General features: G+C 48.8%; 1 protein-coding gene across 16 annotated transcripts; it reads right to left on the bottom strand.

Annotated features, from left to right (window-relative positions):
* Window positions 1–2,467: 2,467 nt before the first annotated feature.
* LOC141758490 (SUN domain-containing protein 1-like) lies at window positions 2,468–19,476 on the bottom strand. Of its 16 annotated transcripts, none has more exons than XM_074619970.1 (23): window positions 19,309–19,476; window positions 16,678–16,848; window positions 16,197–16,360; window positions 15,722–15,748; window positions 15,432–15,644; window positions 11,778–11,909; window positions 11,208–11,288; window positions 10,236–10,367; window positions 9,755–9,853; window positions 9,078–9,153; window positions 8,728–8,777; window positions 7,845–8,053; window positions 7,160–7,447; window positions 6,991–7,083; window positions 6,648–6,718; window positions 6,312–6,456; window positions 5,506–5,814; window positions 5,297–5,381; window positions 5,005–5,120; window positions 4,672–4,839; window positions 4,485–4,577; window positions 3,364–3,538; window positions 2,468–3,299 (listed from the first exon to the last, which is right to left on the bottom strand). In XM_074619970.1, exons 2-22 carry the CDS (start codon window positions 16,779–16,781, stop codon window positions 3,422–3,424), a joined length of 2,772 nt encoding a protein of 923 aa, XP_074476071.1. In that variant the 5' UTR covers window positions 16,782–16,848; window positions 19,309–19,476; the 3' UTR covers window positions 2,468–3,299; window positions 3,364–3,421. The 16 variants fall into 16 exon arrangements, with proteins under 16 accessions (XP_074476071.1, XP_074476072.1, XP_074476073.1 ...); XM_074619971.1 differs by lacking the exon at window positions 19,309–19,476 and adding an exon at window positions 17,854–17,924; XM_074619972.1 differs by lacking the exon at window positions 19,309–19,476 and adding an exon at window positions 17,719–17,828.
* Window positions 19,477–19,619: the final 143 nt, after the last annotated feature.

The raw sequence follows: 19,619 nt of genomic DNA, 5'->3' as shown, positions 1-19,619 counted from the left end.
CCCCCCCCCCCCCCCCCCCCCTCTCTCTCTCTCTCTGTGACATCACAGGACCATCAGAGAGAGATTCTCTTTAAAGCAACTATAATCTAGATTTATATCATAATAACGGCAATGAATCTGCAGCTCCCACCTGCTCAGGTACTCCGTTCACTACCTGTTCAGGTACTCCGTTCACTACCTGCTCAGGTACTCCGTTCACTACCTGTTCAGGTACTCCGTTCACTACCTGCTCAGGTACTCTGATCACTACCGGCTCAGGTACTCCGTTCACTACCTGCTCAGGTACTCCGTTCACTACCTGCTCAGGTACTCCGTTCACTACCTGCTCAGGTACTCCGTTCACTACCTGCTCAGGTACTCCGTTCACTACCTGCTCAGGTACTCCGTTCACTACCTGCTCAGGTACTCCGATCACTACCTGCTGAGGTACTCCGTTCACTACCTGCTGAGGTACTCCGTTCACTACCTGCTCAGGTACTCCGTTCACTACCTGCTCAGGTACTCCGTTCACTACCTGCTGAGGTACTCCGTTCACTACCTGCTCAGGTACTCCGTTCACTACCTGCTGAGGTACTCCGTTCACTACCTGCTGAGGTACTCCGTTCACTACCTGCTCAGGTACTCTGATCACTACCTGCTCAGGTACTCCGTTCACTACCTGCTCAGGTACTCCGTTCCCTACCTGCTCAGGTACTCTGTATACTACCTGCTCAGGTACTCCGTTCACTACCTGCTCAGGTACTCTGTATACTACCTGCTCAGGTACTCCATTCACTACCTGCTCAGGTACTCCGTTCACTACCTGTTCGGGTACTCTGTTCACTAACTGCTCGGGTACTCCATTCACTACCTGCTCAGGTACTCTGTATACTACCTGCTCAGGTACTCTGATCACTACCTGCTCAGGTACTCCGTTCACTACCTGCTCAGGTACTCTGTTCGCTACCTGCTCAGGTACTCCATTCACTACCTGCTCAGGTACTCTGTATACTACCTGCTCAGGTACTCTGATCACTACCTGCTCAGGTACTCCGTTCACTACCTGCTCAGGTACTCTGTTCGCTACCTGCTCAGGTACTCCGTTCACTACCTGTTCGGGTACTCTGTTCACTAACTGCTCGGGTACTCCATTCACTACCTGCTCAGGTACTCTGTACGCTACCTGCTCAGGTACTCCGTTCACTACCTGCTCAGGTACTCTGTATACTACCTGCTCAGGTACTCTAAAATGTGTATTTAAGTAGAGTACTTGAGTAAATGTACTTCTACTTTCCACCACTGCAGTTATTCACACGGTTTGTGCCTGAATGGAGCTCTGCTCTGAACAACAGAGTGAGACATCATCATCTGTGGATTAAAACATCATCTCAGCAGCAGGAGGAAGAGGAGGATGAAGAGGAGGAGGATGAAGAGGATGAGGAGGAGGAGGAAGAGGAGGATGAAGAGGAGGAGGAGGAGGAGGATGAAGAGGAGGATGAAGAGGAGGAGGATGAAGAGGATGAGGAGGAGGATGAAGAGGAGGAGGAGGAGGAGGAGGATGAAGAGGAGGATGAAGAGGAGGAGGATGAAGAGGAGGAGGAGGAGGAGGAAGAGGAGGATGAAGAGGAGGATGAAGAAGAGGAGGATTACAGGCCGGACTGAAAAGTGAATTAAACCAGCTCTTATATAAAGAGATTAACTTCAGACTCCAGCAGCTCAACAAACATTTCATATTTGATCCTGTTGAAACAGTTTATGCATTTTATCTCTACTGGTCACCAACCTTCTGCTTTATCTTTTATATAAAACTCTGCACTATTTTATGTCTTGAATTCTTATGTTTTTCTTTTTATACATGTTGTAGTAGCGCTGTTGGAGAACAAGAATTTAATTTCCAACGTCTGCGCCACTGTAGACGTAGTTCACATGACGAATACAGAACGTAAAACCTTCTATACTTACATATACGATAAACTATACGTGAGGAGCCTCATTGACACGATACAATAACATAAAGGTTGAGGAAAAGTAATTTTAGACGTCACCATCTTGGTGACGGCCAAAAACCAAGACGGCAACGGCAAAAAAAACAAGATGGTGATGCAGAGTGACGTCGTGACGCTGAGTTTTGTGTAACTGTCAGAAAAACATAACATCTATAAAAGGAACCGATAACCCCTCCAACGGACCGGACAATTTGGAACCGGTTCTTGATTCCCATCTGTACGTGAAAGAGAAAGAGTTTGGCATCATCGACGTATTGGCGAACTTTGTAAATTGAATGACATAAAGGCACCTTTAAAACATGATGTCGTCTGTCGGGTTGAAAGATACTTGACAGTGTTTCTTCAGCGTTCAGTTACATGTAAGATGTTCTTTTTATTCTTTTTATGTATGTATGATATGATCTATGATGTTTGTGCATCGTGACGGTTGACTGATGCGGCGTTGTGGAGTCAAAGATTAACTTCCCAGCAGGATAATAAAGTATATTTTATCTTATTTTACATCTTTATTATGTCCAGCTTGAAATCACATACAAAAAAAACACAAATATACATATTATGTAAAAATCAAAGTGGTTACAACAACAATTAAAAATTAAAATTCATCTTACATTAACCTGAAGACAAAAAAACAATCAGTGCAGTCGAGTCAATTAGTGCAAACAATATTCATATTGCATGAGTCATTTTTGGTCATTATCATGGTTCAGTTCTGCAGCTGTGAGATTTGACTGTTCGAGAATCAAATTCAGAGGAAAGAAAAACTTTTCGTGGGGCAGATAATTTGACTTTCAGCATTTTTTGCATTAAAAACTCAAATGTTGCAGCGTATTTAACACATTTTAAAAAGAATGGGTTCATATTTATTCAAGTTTATCTTAAAACAATGAACATTTGGCAGTTTTATGGTGGAAGTTGTTCATACTGACTGTGAAGACAAACCCTCCTAAAGATGATGTATGGGATATAAATCAACAGTCTTCCTAAATAGTTACCAAATCTAGACGCCATCTTCGAGAGTCATTTTACGATAGACTTGAAAAAACATTTTCTGCTCACATCTGTTTTACCGGAACCGATAAAAAAAAGAACGGGCTGAAGCCTGACGGACCTTTAAAACACAGCAAAGACAAAACTCTGATATATAAAAATAATATTAACTATTGACAGAAGAATCAAAACTGTGAGTGCGTCCTCTTTCCACAGGAAACTGACGACACCCGGAGATGAAGTCTCAGTGAGTAGAGACTCAAGCACAGTTAGCACAGTTAGCTGAGAGGTGACTGTGTGAATGTTTCACCGTGTGAATGTTTCACCGTGTGAATGTTTCACCGTGTGAATGTTTCACCGTGTGAATGTTTCACCGTGTGAATGTTTCCCCGCCGTCTCCGCCCTGTTCGTGTCTTAAATAATCGGACAGAAAGTCTGCGCCGTCCTCAGGTGTCTCCGGACGTCCCGTGCACCCTGAAGCGGTACATGCAGGTGTACTCCTGGTGGCCCCAGTTGGACAACACCTGAACCTCGATGATCTGGAAGGTTCGGTCATTCTCCTCCTGTTGGAAAAGAAACCAAGAACGTCGGACGTGACAGTGAGGGATGGAAGTTGTTTACCATCATCGAATCTGCTCATCGGTCCGAGTCTTTATCAGTTTCCTGCCTGAATGTCTAATAACATTTGAACACTGGTGCAGCGAGCGCTAAGTCCACGGCCCCGGGAAACGGCAAGGGGTGCTGAAGAGGAAAAACTTGTGTTTTTACTTTCAGCATTTTTTGCATTAAAAAAACTCATAAAATGTCGCAGCGTATTTGAACACATTTTTTAAAAAAGGATGGGTTCAGATTTGTACAAGTTTATCTTAAAACAAAGAACATTTGACAGTTTTATGGTGGTCGTTGTTCCTCTCGTTCATACTGACCCTGAAGATAAAAAGGAACCGATATACGCGGAGGCATGGAAGTCCGACGGATCGGACAATTTGGAACCGGTTCTCGATCCCACCTCTACGTTAAAGAGAAAGAGTTTGGCGTCGTCGGCGTATTGCCGCACTTTGTAAATCTAATGACATTGAAGGCACTTTTAAAATCTGTTGTCTGATACTTAACGGGGTTTCTTCAGCGTTCACAAAGTCACATTTAAGATGCTCGAAGGCTTTTTGTGTTTGTTGAGGAAACTAGTATTAAAAGTTTAAGAAAAAATGAAGATTAAAAGGTGCTAAATGTGAGATTGGGAGAATTTCTATCTCCTCCACACAGCTTTCAATAGCTCGTAGTTAACGGCGCTAACAGTGATGTTTATGCATCTATGTATGATAATATGATCCAGACATGGAAACTACTAAAATCTAAATGTCATACTGCGTAGGAACCCCGTTAACTTCTGCACCATTTTGTGTTTTTATGTGTTGGATTCTTATCTTTATTTTTAAACATATTTGATGAGCCAACGACTGCTTCAGGACCAGAACCCCGTCTACCGTTGACTCAGCAGTGATTACTCACGGTGACGGCGTAGGTCTGCAGAGCTTCTCCGTCCTCGTCGTAGGTGTAGGAGCCCAGCAGCTTCCCTCTCTCCTGACTCTCATCATCCAGACCCTGACAACAACAAACATAAACTCAACTTCCAGGTTCCTGACAGAGTTCTGATGCTGCCAGCGTCTCTATCGATCTATCCGTCTCTCTCTCTTACGTAGACGGTGAAGTCTCGGGGGGCGCTGTGCAGCGTCCCGCTGGGCGCCAGGATTCTTGGGATGTGCTCCAGGGAGAAGGCGGTGGGGAGGATCCTCATGGAGAGGCGGATCACCAGGAAGCCCGCGGAGCCTCTGAAGGCCCAGCAGTTTCCTGGATGGACGTCCGGCTGCAGGAGGAGCAGATCAGAGACACACAGCTGGAGCTTCTGCTGAGGTTTCTCCACATTTCACATCAATCAATTAGCTAGCTAGATCTAGAAGATTCCTTTGGTTAGCCTCCAGCTAACACCGTCACCTCATAACTAAAAGGGTCTATAGGACGGGTGTGTTACCTGGATCACAGCTCGAGGAGACTGAGAGAAATACCAGAGAGGAAGTCCGAACAGACTGAGCAGCGCCGCCTTCGTCTCGTACGTCTCCGAGCAGCGAGTGCTCAGGATGCTGCCCCCTGCAGGACGACAGCAGACAAACACCTGTCAGGTACAGATCGGATCAGAGCTACAGGGGGAGAGTTTAGGAAGTAATGGATGTTCTATTAATCTGAGTACAGTACGACACAGACATGACCACACGGATCCTTTAACCTAGATCCTAGATTCTAAAACAAACTGGGCTGTTTGTGACCTCCTGACTCCAGAGCGTAGTCCGCCAGGCCAGTTCGGTCCTCAGAAAACAGGCGCAGAGCGTTCTTCACGATCTCATGGACGTCCTGGAAGAGACGAGATATAAGTGAACTTTCAGGAGCTACAGTCTGGAGCCTCGCTGTCAATTATAGTTCTTAGAAAGAATCAGAACTTCTCTAATGATCAACGGGTCATGAAGCTCCCACTGACCTCCCGGGTCACGGCGGCCCCAGCAGCCCCGGCGGCGTGCAGGACGGCCTCTCGGACCGTCTCCTCGCTGCGGCGCTTCTCCAGCTGCAGGCTGATGTTCTGTATGATGCTGAGCTCCAGAGAGGCCAGCACCGCCTGCAGGTTGGCGCCGCTGACGTACTGCTGCGACAGCCACTCGAGGAGCGACTCTGGGAGGCCGGCGGCGGCGGCGGCGGCATCTCCGGGCGCCCCGCCCCCCACCGTCAGCTGGTTGCCGTAGACCAGAACCCGAACCTCCTCACGGACCTGAGCGGAGACCTGCGCTGAGATCTGACAGAGGACACATTGGAAACGTTGAGATACGGAAACAGAATCACCTCAACAGCAACAATTTGGAAGCAGTTCTCGATTCCCATCTCGAGGTGAAAGAGAAAGAGTTTGGCGTCATCAGCGTATCGGAGCACTTTGACTGAGGTCAGAGGACCCCTTCAAAAATGGCCATGCCAGTTTTTCCTCACAAATTTTGCATAAGTTTGTAGCGTTATTTATCCTCCTTCTAGCTAGTATGACATGGCGTCATCTGCGTATCGGCGCACTTTGACTGTAAATTTGATGACATAAAGGCCCTTTTAAAATATGATGTTGTCTGTCGGGTTCAAAGATACTCGACAGGGTTTCTTCAGCTGGTGCTCTGAGGCTGTTTTTGTTTAAGGAAACTACATTAAAAAGTACGTTTGTCTCCATTTTCTTTAGTCACATTTAGGGATGGGGACAGCGAAGGAGTCGAACCTCGCTGCTTATAATAATCAAGGTTTCTTCTGTCTCACCGTCTGCTGGATTGTGTCGAGTCGTCGGTAGCTGTCCTGACACCCAGACAGACCCTTAACATCCCGCCTGACGTCCTCCAGAGCCTCTTCCAACCGCGCAACCTCCGCCAGCAAGGCATCATGGGACTGACGGTCCACAGCACCACTAGAGGAAGTTACAAGACAACATCTGAGAGGCTCACGGTGACAGCACATACACAAGTTATTAACCTGTACCCTTTCACACCTTCACTCCGTTCACTGGATTAAAGAAAAGTGACTTTTTGTTCTTCTGACATCAAATAAATCTACAAAAACTCCAGCTGACTGTGAGGTGAAGAGGACGATGAAGGTTACCTGACGGAAGCTACAAGTGTTGTTGGTGAAGGTGAGACAGTCGTAGCAGCTTCTCGTCTCCTATGCAACTCCTGTAGAACAATATAACAACAAAAACTGTCCTGAAACCAAACGCAGTAAAATAAGATCTAAACTAAACTGAGATTAAAAGAAACCTTTTAAAAAGTATCGTAAATAAGATTAAAAGTAACCTAAATGTGATTAAAAGTTGAATAAATGTGATGAAAAGTACCCTATATATAAAGTAGCCTGACTGTGATCACGTAGACGTAGGTGTAGGTTGTGTAAGTGTAGGTTGTGTAGGTGTAGGTTGTGTAAGTGTGGGTTGTGTAGGTGTGTCTACCTCTGTCCTGGCGGCCAGCGTCTGCAGCTGCAGCTCCAGCTGATCCAGACGAGACGTCTGACTCTGCTGCTGTAACAGATCCTTCTGCAGAGACTACAGACAGACACATCAAAGAAACACACATTCCCATCATGCATCAGTTCATCTACTCAAGAGATGAGTCCAGTACCTGCTCAGTCTGCAGTTTCTCCTCGTCCAGTCGTCTCCTGAGCCGGTCCAGGTGCTGGTCCAGATGCTGGTCCAGATGCTGGTCCAGCAGGCCGCTCATCCAGGGCTCCACGCCCTCTCGGTTGGCGACCATCTGCTGCTGGAGGTCAGCGTACAGCCGGAGCACCTCCACGTGTCTCTGCTCCGCCCGCTGCCCTCCGGCCTCCACCTGCTCCCACAGCGTCGCCAGACTCCGCTCCAGACGAACAAGCCGACCCGACTCATCCTCATCCTCCGCCGGCGCCGCTTCCTGTGAAGCAACAGAAAGTCTTTCAGAGAACAAACAAACTGCTGCTGACTCATGTTATCAGTCTGATCTGAATAGTTGTCTCTCCTGTTTATGACTTAAGAACAGGTGAAACAGAAGTTCTGACAGTGTTTGTTGTTGTAATACTAATTTAGGCCACAAGGGGCTGCACTCTAAACACAAAGTACATTCAGTCTATTCTGTGTTAAGTTGTGTTAATTAAAATGAATAAGGACGTAAAACTGAGACGCTGGAAAAGCTGGAACCAGTGATCACTCAAAGACAATTAAATTAAATTAGAAAAATGAAAAATAAATAAAATGTACACTGTAGCTGCAAAGAAACACAGAAGACATTAAAGTATTAAAGGACACTCCCTCCTACAGGGCGGGATCAGTACCTCCTCTCCCGCCGCTGGAGGTCGACTGAAGAGCGTCTCCACGAAGGGCTGCACCTCCCTCGACTCCTCCACGGCGCCCTCTGCCGATGGGCTCTGGGAGGACGTGAAGCCGTGTGTGGAGGACAGATCGGGGACATCAGAGACCGCCTCTGTGATGTTGACAGCTGGAAGGACAGACTGTAGACCGGCTGGACCGAACCAACACAGACCTGAAGGAGAACCAAACATTGGATCAACGAACTGTCTGAGCTGTACGACGGCGTGTCAGAGACACCGTACATAAGAAATTAAATAAAATACAGAGCCGAGGGAGGGGGGGAATAGTCCACGAAAAAAACTGAAATTAAATGAACAAAGTCATGAAAAAAAACTAATATTCTCTGACATTTAAGTGGAAAATTCACAAGGAAAAAAAGAAGAATATTCTCAAGGATTAAAGTTATAAATTTACAAGAAAAAATGTAATATTCTCTGACATTAAAGAGGAAAATTCAAGAGAAAAAAAAGAATATTCTCTATGATTAAAGTTACAAATTTACAAGAAAAGAAAATTTGGATATTCTTTGAAATTTGTATATTCTCTGAGATTAAAGTTACAGATTTAAGAGCAAAAATCTTGGGTATTTTCTGACATTTAAATCATAAAAATACGAGAAAAAATAGGAATATTCTCTGAGATTTAAATCACAAATTTACGGAAAAAAAACCTCGGAAAAATATATCTTTCTTTTTGTCAAGGCACCACATGGCTTCACTTTGTAAATCTGGATCAACCTCATCACCCTACAGATGCCATGTATTCTGCCTGCAGAGGACGACCTCATCAAATTCTACTTTGCAATCAGATTTATCAATCAGGAAATACTGGTAGTTTTAGACGTACTGAAGAGGAGCAGCAGAGGGAGGAGAACCAGGAGGAGCCGGACAGGAAACCTGCAGGAGAAACCACATTTTAACAGTCAGACTAAAACAGAAGAAATCATCTCTAGACGGAGAAACTTCTTCTTTGGTTTTTAGCCGTCCTGTTTTCCTCCTGTATTCAGGATACTGTATTCAGGATACTGTATTCAGAATACAGTATTCTGAATACAGTATTCAGAATACAGTATTCTGAATACTGTATTCTGAATACTGAATACTGAATTCTGAATACAGTATTCAGAATACTGTATTCTGAATACTGTCTACAGAATACTTTAGACAGGAGGCACAAAAACACAAACAACAACTTGCCGTGTTGTGAGGAAGCTCGCGGTCATGTGATGCTGTCGTCTGTTGAGCCACCTGTACACATCACCTGCTGTCTCACCTGAACACACACACACACACACACACACACACACACACACACAGAGGGGAGGTTCATTAAATAATCACATGATTAACTGAAGTCTTTCAGCAGCTGAGCTGGAGGCTGCAGGTCAGCAGGAAGAGAGAAAAGAAGAGATTATGATGAAGCTTCAGGGAGTCAGACTGCAGACAAAACCAGCAGAGAAACAGAACAGGACTAAATAGAACAGGAGGAGCAGAGAAAGGAGTCCCACGTCCCACTCAGTATGGACCAGGGTCACTGTCTAACACACAAAGTCAACTGTTTTGATAATCCATGAAGTCTAAATTGTCTGATTGCAGCTTCTTAAATGTGAATATGTTCTTGTTTCTTTCCTCTCTGATGGTAAACTGAAGATCTTTGAGACGTCTTTTGAGGCTTCGGGAAACACTGATCCACGTTTCACAAATCCAGAATCGTCTGATCTGGATCACAAAACATTTAACGATGCAGCAAAGGAAGAAAAAGATCCAACATGGAGCTCCCACACAGAACATGCTGCACATGAGAGGGGAAGAAGGAGAAGGAGGAAGAGGAGGAGGAGGAATCACTACTCTAAACACGGAGACACGGCGTTAACCTGCAGAGCGTCCGGCGCTCCGAGAAGTTGAAAACAGTTTCTTGATCAGAGGCCAAACAGCTGAAGCTGCTCTGAGAGTCAGCTGACAGAGACTCTGAGCTGAGGAGGAAAACCCATAAGAGAGTCATTAATAAAGAGAAGATTAGAAGAACTGAAGCTAATAGTGAGTAATAGGACGTTTGTTCCAGTTTACAGATATTTAAAAAGAGTCAAATGGTGGGAATTCTGATCCTGGTTTTCCCTCAGGAACTTAATCTGCTCATCAGTTTGACTCTACGATCACATCAACTCAGTAATAAGTCAAGTCTGATGAAGTGACGGCTTTAATGTCATTCTCTGATGAGAGAATAACTGACTATGTTTACATGCACTAAATGATTACTGATGTTCATATGGATTCATGTCATGTGACCGTCAGTCCTGCACAGCATCTGGTACATGTTGTTGTTTTTGCTGCTCAAAGTGAGATTGGTTAATTAACCTGTGAAAACAGCAGCGCTCCACATCAGCCCCAACAAACAGGAAGCCACTGAGGACCATGAAGAGGAAGGTGAAGAGGAAGAGGAGGTGACAGTGTGAGTGTCTGAGCGTTGTTTCTCCTGACAGTCGTCACCTGTTGGTGTCAGCGGTGCAGAAGTGTGTTTAACTGACGGACAGGAAGGAGACCATTAACTAGGGATGCACCGATACCAGAATCGGGTATCGGGTCCGATACTGTGCTCATGTACTCGTACTCGCAAAACGGCAACGATACCACTTGACAGTGGGATCCCACCTCAGTTGGCGCGCACCGGCCCTCACTTCCATTGCGCCACAGGGTTTTGCTTGCACCCTCTGACTCAAGCGCGCGTTAGACTTCTTCGTCCGTGTTTCAGGACGGGTCAGGTGGGTTGCCGACATCGGGATGGCCCCATGCACCGGGAGCAGGGGGCCATCCCCTGGCGGGGAGAGACGGCGCAGCAAGCCCTTTGTCCAAGGGTAGGAGGCGCTGTAAAGCTGCGGCTGCGAGCCACCTTCGCCCCGAGCCTTTCCAAGCCGACCTAGAGCCGGTGGCGGCGCACCGCCTCGTATGCGGGACTCCCCAGCCTGCCGTGTTGCTCACACCCTCCAGCTGGCTGTTAACGAGGGTCTTTAGACACAGAAGTACTCGTATCGGTACTCGGTATCGGAGAGTACCCAAATGTAAGTACTTGTACTCGGTCTGAAAAACAGTGGTATCGGTGCATCCCTACGATTAACTAAATAGATCATCATCATCATCATCATCATCATCATCATCGTCATCAGAGACGCTGTCAACCAGTCTAACTCAGAGGAATCATTCAATACATTCAGTGTATTTAGAATGCGGTCAGAGATCAGGTTAGAGGTACCTCTAGAGACTGAAGGCAGAGGAAGGTGTTGCTGATGTTTGAACACATGGTGAACGACGGTGTGTCTCTAATAAACTCACACAGAGATCCGTTGGGATGGAGCTCCTTCTGGGTCGTGGTGGACTCCCTCAGGTCCATGACTCCAAAGAGACCGGATCGAGCTGCAACGGAGACAGAGAGGAGACACAGTCAGGACTCAGCAGCAGCAGCAGACTCACCACCTCACCGCGACCTCTATGTCCCCGTCCTCTGAGCCGAGGACCGGCACACATGACTGTGAGAGGCCACGGGCAGACGTGCATTTGCATGTTGCCATGGCAACAGCCAAAGTGAAAGGGGTGCGGCCCATTTGTTTGGGAGGGAAAACACGACGACAACAACAACATGTGAGACATCAGGAAAGACGGGACCAGATCCAAATCACAAATAATTCATCTGATGCAAAGCATCATGGGAAACTATGAAGTCACATGGACTCTTGTAGGTGGTTCTAGTGGCCTGGAGAAAGGTTCCCACACCTCCTGACACCAGTGTGTAGTAGGAATAGAAGTGGACAGGTACGTTCTAACACCTCCTGACACCAGTGTGTAGTAGGAATAGAAGTGGACAGGTACGTTCTAACACCTTAAGGAGACTCTTACAGTCAGTACCTCCATTTCTGTTATCAGTCTGTGAGAGCCGCCGCCGACACACCTGCCAGGTGTGTGTCAGCGCAGACAAACAGCTGGCTGCAGCTCTCCTGACACACAGCAGAGAGCAGTCCAACCACAGCTGCAGCACATCTGGAAGAGCCAAGAGTCAAGCTTTAACAGTTATAGACCTAGAGAGACCTCACCTGTCTCCCTCAGCGCTCACCTGTCTCCACCTGTCTCCCTCAGCGCTCACCTGTCTCCACCTGTCTCCCTCCATATTCACCTGTCTCCCTCAGCACCCACCTGTCTCCCTCCGTATTCACCTGTCTCCCTCTGTGCTCACCTTTCTCCCTCAACGCTCACCTGTCTCCCTCAGCGTTCACCTGTCTCCCTCCGCGCTCATTTGTCTCCCTCTGTGCTCACCTGTCTCCCTCCGCGCTCACCTGTCTCCCTCCGCGCTCACCTGTCTCCCTCCGCGCTCACCTGTCTCCCTCAGCACCCACCTGTCTCCCTCCGTATTCACCTGTCTCCCTCTGTGCTCACCTTTCTCCCTCAACGCTCACCTGTCTCCCTCAGCGTTCACCTGTCTCCCTCCGCGCTCATTTGTCTCCCTCTGTGCTCACCTGTCTCCCTCTGTGCTCACCTTTCTCCCTCCGCGCTCATTTGTCTCCCTCCGCATTCACCTGTCTCCCTCTGTGCTCACCTTTCTCCCTCAACGCTCACCTGTCTCCCTCAGCGTTCACCTGTCTCCCTCCGCGCTCATTTGTCTCCCTCTGTGCTCACCTGTCTCCCTCTGTGCTCACCTTTCTCCCTCCGCGCTCATTTGTCTCCCTCCGCGCTCACCTGTCTCCCTCCGCGCTCACCTGTCTCCCTCCGCGCTCACCTGTCTCTCTCCGCGCTCACCTGTCTCCCTCAGCGCTCACCTGTCTCCCTCCGCGCTCACTTGTCCCCCTCCGTATTCACCCGTCTCCCTCCGTATTCACCCGTCTCCCTCCGCGCTCACCTGTCTCCCTCCGCGCTCACCTGTCTCCCTCCGCGCTCACCTGTCTCCCTCCGCGCTCACCTGTCTCCCTCAGCGCTCACCTGTCCCTCTCCGTATTCACCTGTCTCCCTCAGCGCTCACCTGTCCCCCTCCGTATTCACCTGTCTCCCTCCGCGCTCATCTGTCTCCCTCCGTATTCACCTGTCTCCCTCAGCGCTCACCCGTCTCCCTCAGCGCTCACCCGTCTCCCTCAGCACTCACCTGTCTCCCTCCGCGCTCACCTCACCCGTCTCCCTCAGCGCTCACCCGTCTCCCTCCATATTCACCTGTCTCCCTCAGCGCTCACCCGTCTCCCTCAGCGCTCACCCGTCCCCCTCAGCGCTCACGCGTCTCCGTCCGCGCTCACCCGTCCACCTCAGCGCTCACCTGTCTCCCTCCGCGCTCACCTGTCTCCCTCCGCGCTCACCCGTCCCCCTCAGCGTTCACCTGTCTCCCTCCGCGCTCACCTGTCTCCCTCCGCGCTCACCTGTCTCCCTCCGCGCTCACCTGTCTCCCTCAGCACCCACCTGTCTCCCTCCGTATTCACCTGTCTCCCTCTGTGCTCACCTGTCTCCCTCAGCGTTCACCTGTCTCCCTCCGCGCTCATTTGTCTCCCTCAACGCTCACCTGTCTCCCTCAACGCTCACCTGTCTCCCTCAGCGTTCACCTGTCTCCCTCCGCGCTCATTTGTCTCCCTCTGTGCTCACCTGTCTCCCTCTGTGCTCACCTTTCTCCCTCCGCGCTCATTTGTCTCCCTCCGCGCTCACCTGTCTCCCTCCGCGCTCACCTGTCTCCCTCCGCGCTCACTTGTCCCCCTCCGTATTCACCCGTCTCCCTCCGCGCTCACCTGTCTCCCTCCGCGCTCACCTGTCTCCCTCAGCGCTCACCTGTCCCCCTCCGTATTCACCTGTCTCCCTCCGCGCTCATCTGTCTCCCTCCGTATTCACCTGTCTCCCTCAGCGCTCACCCGTCTCCCTCCGTATTCACCTGTCTCCCTCAGCGCTCACCCGTCTCCCTCAGCGCTCACCCGTCTCCCTCAGCGCTCACCTGTCTCCCTCCGCGCTCACCTCACCCGTCTCCCTCAGCGCTCACCCGTCTCCCTCCATATTCACCTGTCTCCCTCAGCGCTCACCCGTCTCCCTCAGCGCTCACCCGTCCCCCTCAGCGCTCACGCGTCTCCGTCCGCGCTCACCCGTCCACCTCAGCGCTCACCCGTCTCCCTCCGCGCTCACCTGTCTCCCTCCGCGCTCACCCGTCCCCCTCAGCGCTCACCCGTCTCCCTCAGCGCTCACCCGTCCCCCTCAGCGCTCACCCGTCTCCCTCTGCGCTCACCTGTCCCCCTCAGCGCTCACCCGTCCCCCTCAGCGCTCACCCGTCTCCCTCAGCGCTCACCCGTCCCCCTCAGCGCTCACGCGTCTCCGTCCGCGCTCACCCGTCCACCTCAGCGCTCACCTGTCTCCCTCCGCGCTCACCCGTCTCCCTCCGCGCTCACCCGTCCCCCTCAGCGCTCACCCGTCCCCCTCAGCGCTCACCCGTCCCCCTCAGCGCTCACCCGTCTCCCTCAGCGCTCACCTGTCTCCCTCCGTATTCACCCGTCCCCCTCAGCGCTCACCCGTCCCCCTCAGCGCTCACCGCTCACCCGTCCCCCTCCGCGCTCACCCGTCCCTCCGCGCTCACCCGTCCCCCTCCGCGCTCACCCGTCCCCCTCAGCGCTCACCTGTCTCCCTCCGTATTCACCTGTCTCCCTCTGCGCTCACCTGTCCCCCTCTGCGCTCACCTGTCCCCCTCAGCGCTCACCCGTCCCCCTCAGCGCTCACCTGTCTCCCTCCGTATTCACCTGTCTCCCTCTGCGCTCACCTGTCCCCCTCAGCGCTCACCTGTCTCCCTCCGTATTCACCTGTCTCCCTCTGCGCTCACCTGTCCCCCTCTGCGCTCACCTGTCCCCCTCTGCGCTCACCTGTCCCCCTCTGCGCTCACCCGTCCCCCTCAGCGCCCACCCGTCCCCCTCAGCGCTCACCTGTCTACCTCAGCGATCACCTGTCCCCCTCTGTGCTCACCCGTCCCCCTCAGCGCTCACCGCTCACCCGTCCCCCTCAGCGCTCACCGCTCACCCGTCCCCCTCCGCGCTCACCCGTCCCCCTCAGCGCTCACCCGTCCCCCTCAGCGCTCACCCGTCTCCCTCAGCGCTCACCTGTCCCCCTCTGCGCTCACCTGTCCCCCTCTGCGCTCACCTGTCCCCCTCAGCGCTCACCCGTCCCCCTCAGCGCTCACCTGTCTCCCTCCGTATTCACCTGTCTCCCTCTGCGCTCACCTGTCCCCCTCTGCGCTCACCCGTCCCCCTCCGCGCTCACCCGTCCCCCTCAGCGCTCACCCGTCTCCCTCAGCGCTCACCTGTCTCCCTCCGTATTCACCTGTCTCCCTCTGCGCTCACCTGTCCCCCTCTGCGCTCACCTGTCCCCCTCTGCGCTCACCTGTCCCCCTCTGCGCTCACCTGTCCCCCTCTGCGCTCACCTGTCCCCCTCAGCGCTCACCCGTCCCCCTCAGCGCTCACCTGTCTACCTCAGCGATCACCTGTCCCCCTCTGTGCTCACCCGTCCCCCTCAGCGCTCACCTGTCTACCTCAGCGATCACCTGTCCCCCTCCGTGCTCACCTATCCTGGTCTTGCGGCTCCGGTCTCTGCTGTAGATGGTGGAGGTCTCCATCCCCGAGGTGGAGGAGGAGCAGTACGCGCTGACGGAGTGCAGCTCACAGTCTTTACAGTAAACCCTGCCGAGCGTCTGGACCAGGTGTTTGGGACAGCGTCCGTCTGAGCCAATCAGACGGCGGTCTGCCAGGCCGGTGCTCTGCTCGATGACGGTGCTTTCTGCAGAGACATGAACGTTAAAATCAATTTCATAATCAATTAATCTTTGAAATGATTAATCAGGAACACAAACTGACCTTTAGGATCAACGTCCTGGTCCAGACCTGAAACAGGAAGAGGAAACAGACTTTAACTCTGTATGTCCCACACCCCGCCAAAATAAAAGACCCTCTCACTGAGGCCCGGATGTATAAGAGTCTACAGGAGGAGGTAGAGGAGGAGGTGCAGGAGGAGGTAGAGGAGGAGGTGCAGGAGGAGGTACAGGAGGAGGTAGAGGAGGAGGTACAGGAGGAGGTACAGGAGGAGGTAGAGGAGGTGCAGGAGGAGGTACAGGAGGAGGTAGAGGAGGAGGTGCAGGAGGAGGCGCTGGAGGGGTTACAGGAGGAGGTACAGGAGGAGGTACAGGAGGAGGTACAGGAGGAGGTGCAGGAGGAGGTGCAGGAGGAGGTAGAGGAGGAGTTACAGGAGGAGGCGCTGGAGGGGTTACAGGAGGAGGTACAGGAGAAGGTGCAGGAGGAGGTAGAGGAGGAGGTGCAGGAGGAGGTGCTGTACCCCAGAAGGTGTCCACCAGCGTGGTCTCCTGCACGGAGGACTCGTCCAGCAGCGAGGACAGCAGGGAGGCGTCGGAGGCCACGCTGGGGAGGCTGCTGTTGTTGAGGAGGACAGACTCTGAGCAGGAGACGGAGTGATGCTGAGAACGACGAGACTTCAACGACCTGGAGGAGGAGGAAGAGAGAGAGAGAGAGAGAGAGAGAGAGAGAGAGAGAGAGAGAGAGAGAGAAGGAGGAGGGAGAGAGAGAGAGAGAGAGAGAGAGAGAGAAGGAGGAGGGAGAGAGAGAGAAAGAGAGAGAGAGAGAGAGAGAGAGAGAGAGCAGGAGGAGGGAGAGAGAGAGAGAGAGAAGGAGATGGATAAGAAGAGGAAGGAGGAGGAGGAGGAGAGAGATAAAAAGAGGAAGGAGAAGCAGAGGAAAAGATGAACATGTGTCCTCATGTTAGCAGCAGCAGCAGCAGACGTCTACCTGAGCTCCCTCACCTGGTGCTCTTCCAGCTGCCTCCTCCCACACTGAAGGAGGCGCTGCTCTGAGGAAGACTACGGTCCAACAGGCCTTCATCCAGCCGCAGGCTGCGTCTGGACATGATCCCTGAGAGGAGGAGGTCCTGATGCTCCTTCTCTGAGTCCCACACTGAGGAGGAGTAGCTGGAGCTGAGGAGGAGGAGGAGGAGAGAGACAGATGGAGGAGGAGGAGGAGGAGAGAGACAGATGGAGGAGGAGGAGGAGGAAGAGGAAGAGGGGGAGATTATTTGCATATGGATGAAGAAATGTAATAAATAAATACATAAATAAATAGATAAATAAATGTAAATAGGGAATTATATATGAAAATAAATGAATACAAAAATAAGTAATTTGTCTAATAAATAAATACATTTATTTATTTAGTTTTCTATTTCTGTGCATATTCATTCATTTTCAAATCAACCTGCATATTTATTTGATAATTGAGGTTTTTATTTCACATTTCTTCCTTTACTATTTTATGTATTCTAATGGCAGCTTTAGTCCTCCGTACAGCGGCCTCAGACGTGGGTAATGGTGGTGACAGTAGTCCAGCATGGTGTGATTCCATCCAGAGCTCCACCACAGACACTAAACGGAGCCTGTTTCAGATCTACTGTCAGATAAATCCATAAATGTGTTCTCATCAGAGGAGCAGCTCAGCTGGGAGGACTTTAAAATCATTCATTAATTATTAACCTCCAGCAGCAGCAGTCTGATTACAACACACGGCTCGGCAGAACAATAATCCCAGTGACCTTATCAGACACCGAGCTGTCAGCTGACCTACATACTGACACACTGAAACCACAGAAGAAGAAGAAGGTGAGGATACACACAGGTCAGTACAGCCCCAGCTCTGCAGGTCCACGTCCTCATCACCGACGCTCATCAGGTAACACACATCACTAACACACACACACACACACACAGCCAGCCGTGTGACAGCAGCACCTTAAACCTGCTGCACACAGCACTTCCTGTCTAGACCCCGCCCCCTCACTCTCACACACACACCTGACAACACCTGACACCTGTCCACTTCCTGCTGATGTCCCCGTGGTGAGGAGTCTCTCAGACCTCAGACCAGTTGAACCCAGACAGGTGAACCAGGTGAACAGAGACACGGTGGAGCGTCAGAGTTGAACTCACCTGAACACTGATGATGGACGTGAACCTGAACCTCAGAAAGCCTCTGTGGATTACCCAGCAGCCTTCACTCCCTGAGCCAATTATAGACCCTCAGCTGAGCTGCAGGGATCGGCGTCGGCCTGCTGAGGGCGCCGCCAGATCATTTATTGATTAGGTTTATTAGCAATTAATCTTTTAAATGTCAGTAGATAGTGAAAAAGTCCTTATTATTATTATAATTATTATTATACATTATTTGCATGTGTTTTTTCATGTTCTTAACACATTATTTTTTTGTTATTATTATTATTTTCATTATTATTTGTATTAATAATAATTTATTTGCTTGTTTTCAGGTTCTGAAAATGTTTTTCTTCATTTGATTCATTATTATTCATTTTTTATTATCTTTTTCTAATCATTTATTTGCTTGTTTGTTTTCATGTTCTTAATACATTATTATTATTTGTATTAATACTAATTTATTTGCTTGCTTGTTTTCATGTTTTTAAAATATATTTTTCTTGATTTAATTCATTACTGTTATTATTTCTATTCTTATCTTTTTTTTTATTCTTATTATAATGTTTGTATTAATAATAATAATAATAATAATAATGTATTTGCTTATTTGTGTTTATGTTCTTAAAATGCATTTTCTCTTTATTTAATTCATTATTATTACTATTCTTATTTTTATTATTATTATCATTTGTATTTTTAATAATAATGATAATAATAATAATAAATTTGCTTATTTGTGTTTATGTTCTTAAAATGTATTTTCTCTTTTTTTTCGTTTGTGTTTTTTGCATTATTTTATTTTGGGACTGTAACACTTTAATAAAAACAAAAACAAATCAATATACCGGATAAATAATTTGTAAAAAAGAGAGAAAATAAAGACACACACCTTGTCTATTGTTATTTTCTTGATTTGGGTTTTTTTGTCTGTTTTTTTATTATCATTTTGTTTTTATTATTATTATTATTATTATTTATTTATTTATTTATTTATCACAGGGTGGGTTAAATATATTAATTAACTAAAATAATTATTATATATATAATATATATATATATATATATAATATATATATTATATATTATATATATTAATATATATATATATATATATATATAATATATATATTATATATATATATTATATATATTAATATATATATATATATATATATAATATATATATTATATATTATATATATTAATATATAAATTAAATAAACTAATAAATAAAGGTGAAACGTCACCACGTGTCTTCAGTCATTTAATCACACAGTTTAAAGGGCCTGTTGGCTTCCAGCCAATCAGCGCGGAGCTCCGAGAGATGACGTCTCAGCGGACCAATCACAGTCCGCGATGGGCGGGACCCCGCGAAACACGAAACGGTGGATTAACTACCGTTAGTTAATTTTAGAGCCGTTAACACAGAATAAACAGATTATAAACTCTCACCTTCAGCAGAGCGAACCGACTGGATGAAGACTCTTTAACTGCAGAGTTTAGAGGTGAAACATCTTCTGAATGTCGACTGATAAACTGACAACCAGAGAGATGATGGTAGACAGGTAGACAGGCTGGCAGCTCCGTGTTCTGATGACGGCTGGACGGTTACAGCAGTAACAGCTAGAGGATCAGCGCCCCCTAGTGGCGGGAGGAATATATACCAACATCCGGGGCACTGCCAAAGATCGTATATTGTGGTTGAGATGGTTCACCTCCTGTTTGTTATGAACTCTGTTTGTCTTTTACAGGGTTTTTTTTGG

This window comes from Sebastes fasciatus, chromosome 20 (genome assembly GCF_043250625.1).
Source record: "Sebastes fasciatus isolate fSebFas1 chromosome 20, fSebFas1.pri, whole genome shotgun sequence".
In the NCBI taxonomy this organism is placed as follows: domain Eukaryota; kingdom Metazoa; phylum Chordata; class Actinopteri; order Perciformes; family Sebastidae; genus Sebastes; species Sebastes fasciatus.
The sequence above is the reverse complement of the archived record's forward strand: the minus strand, read 5'-3'. Positions and strand labels throughout refer to the sequence as shown.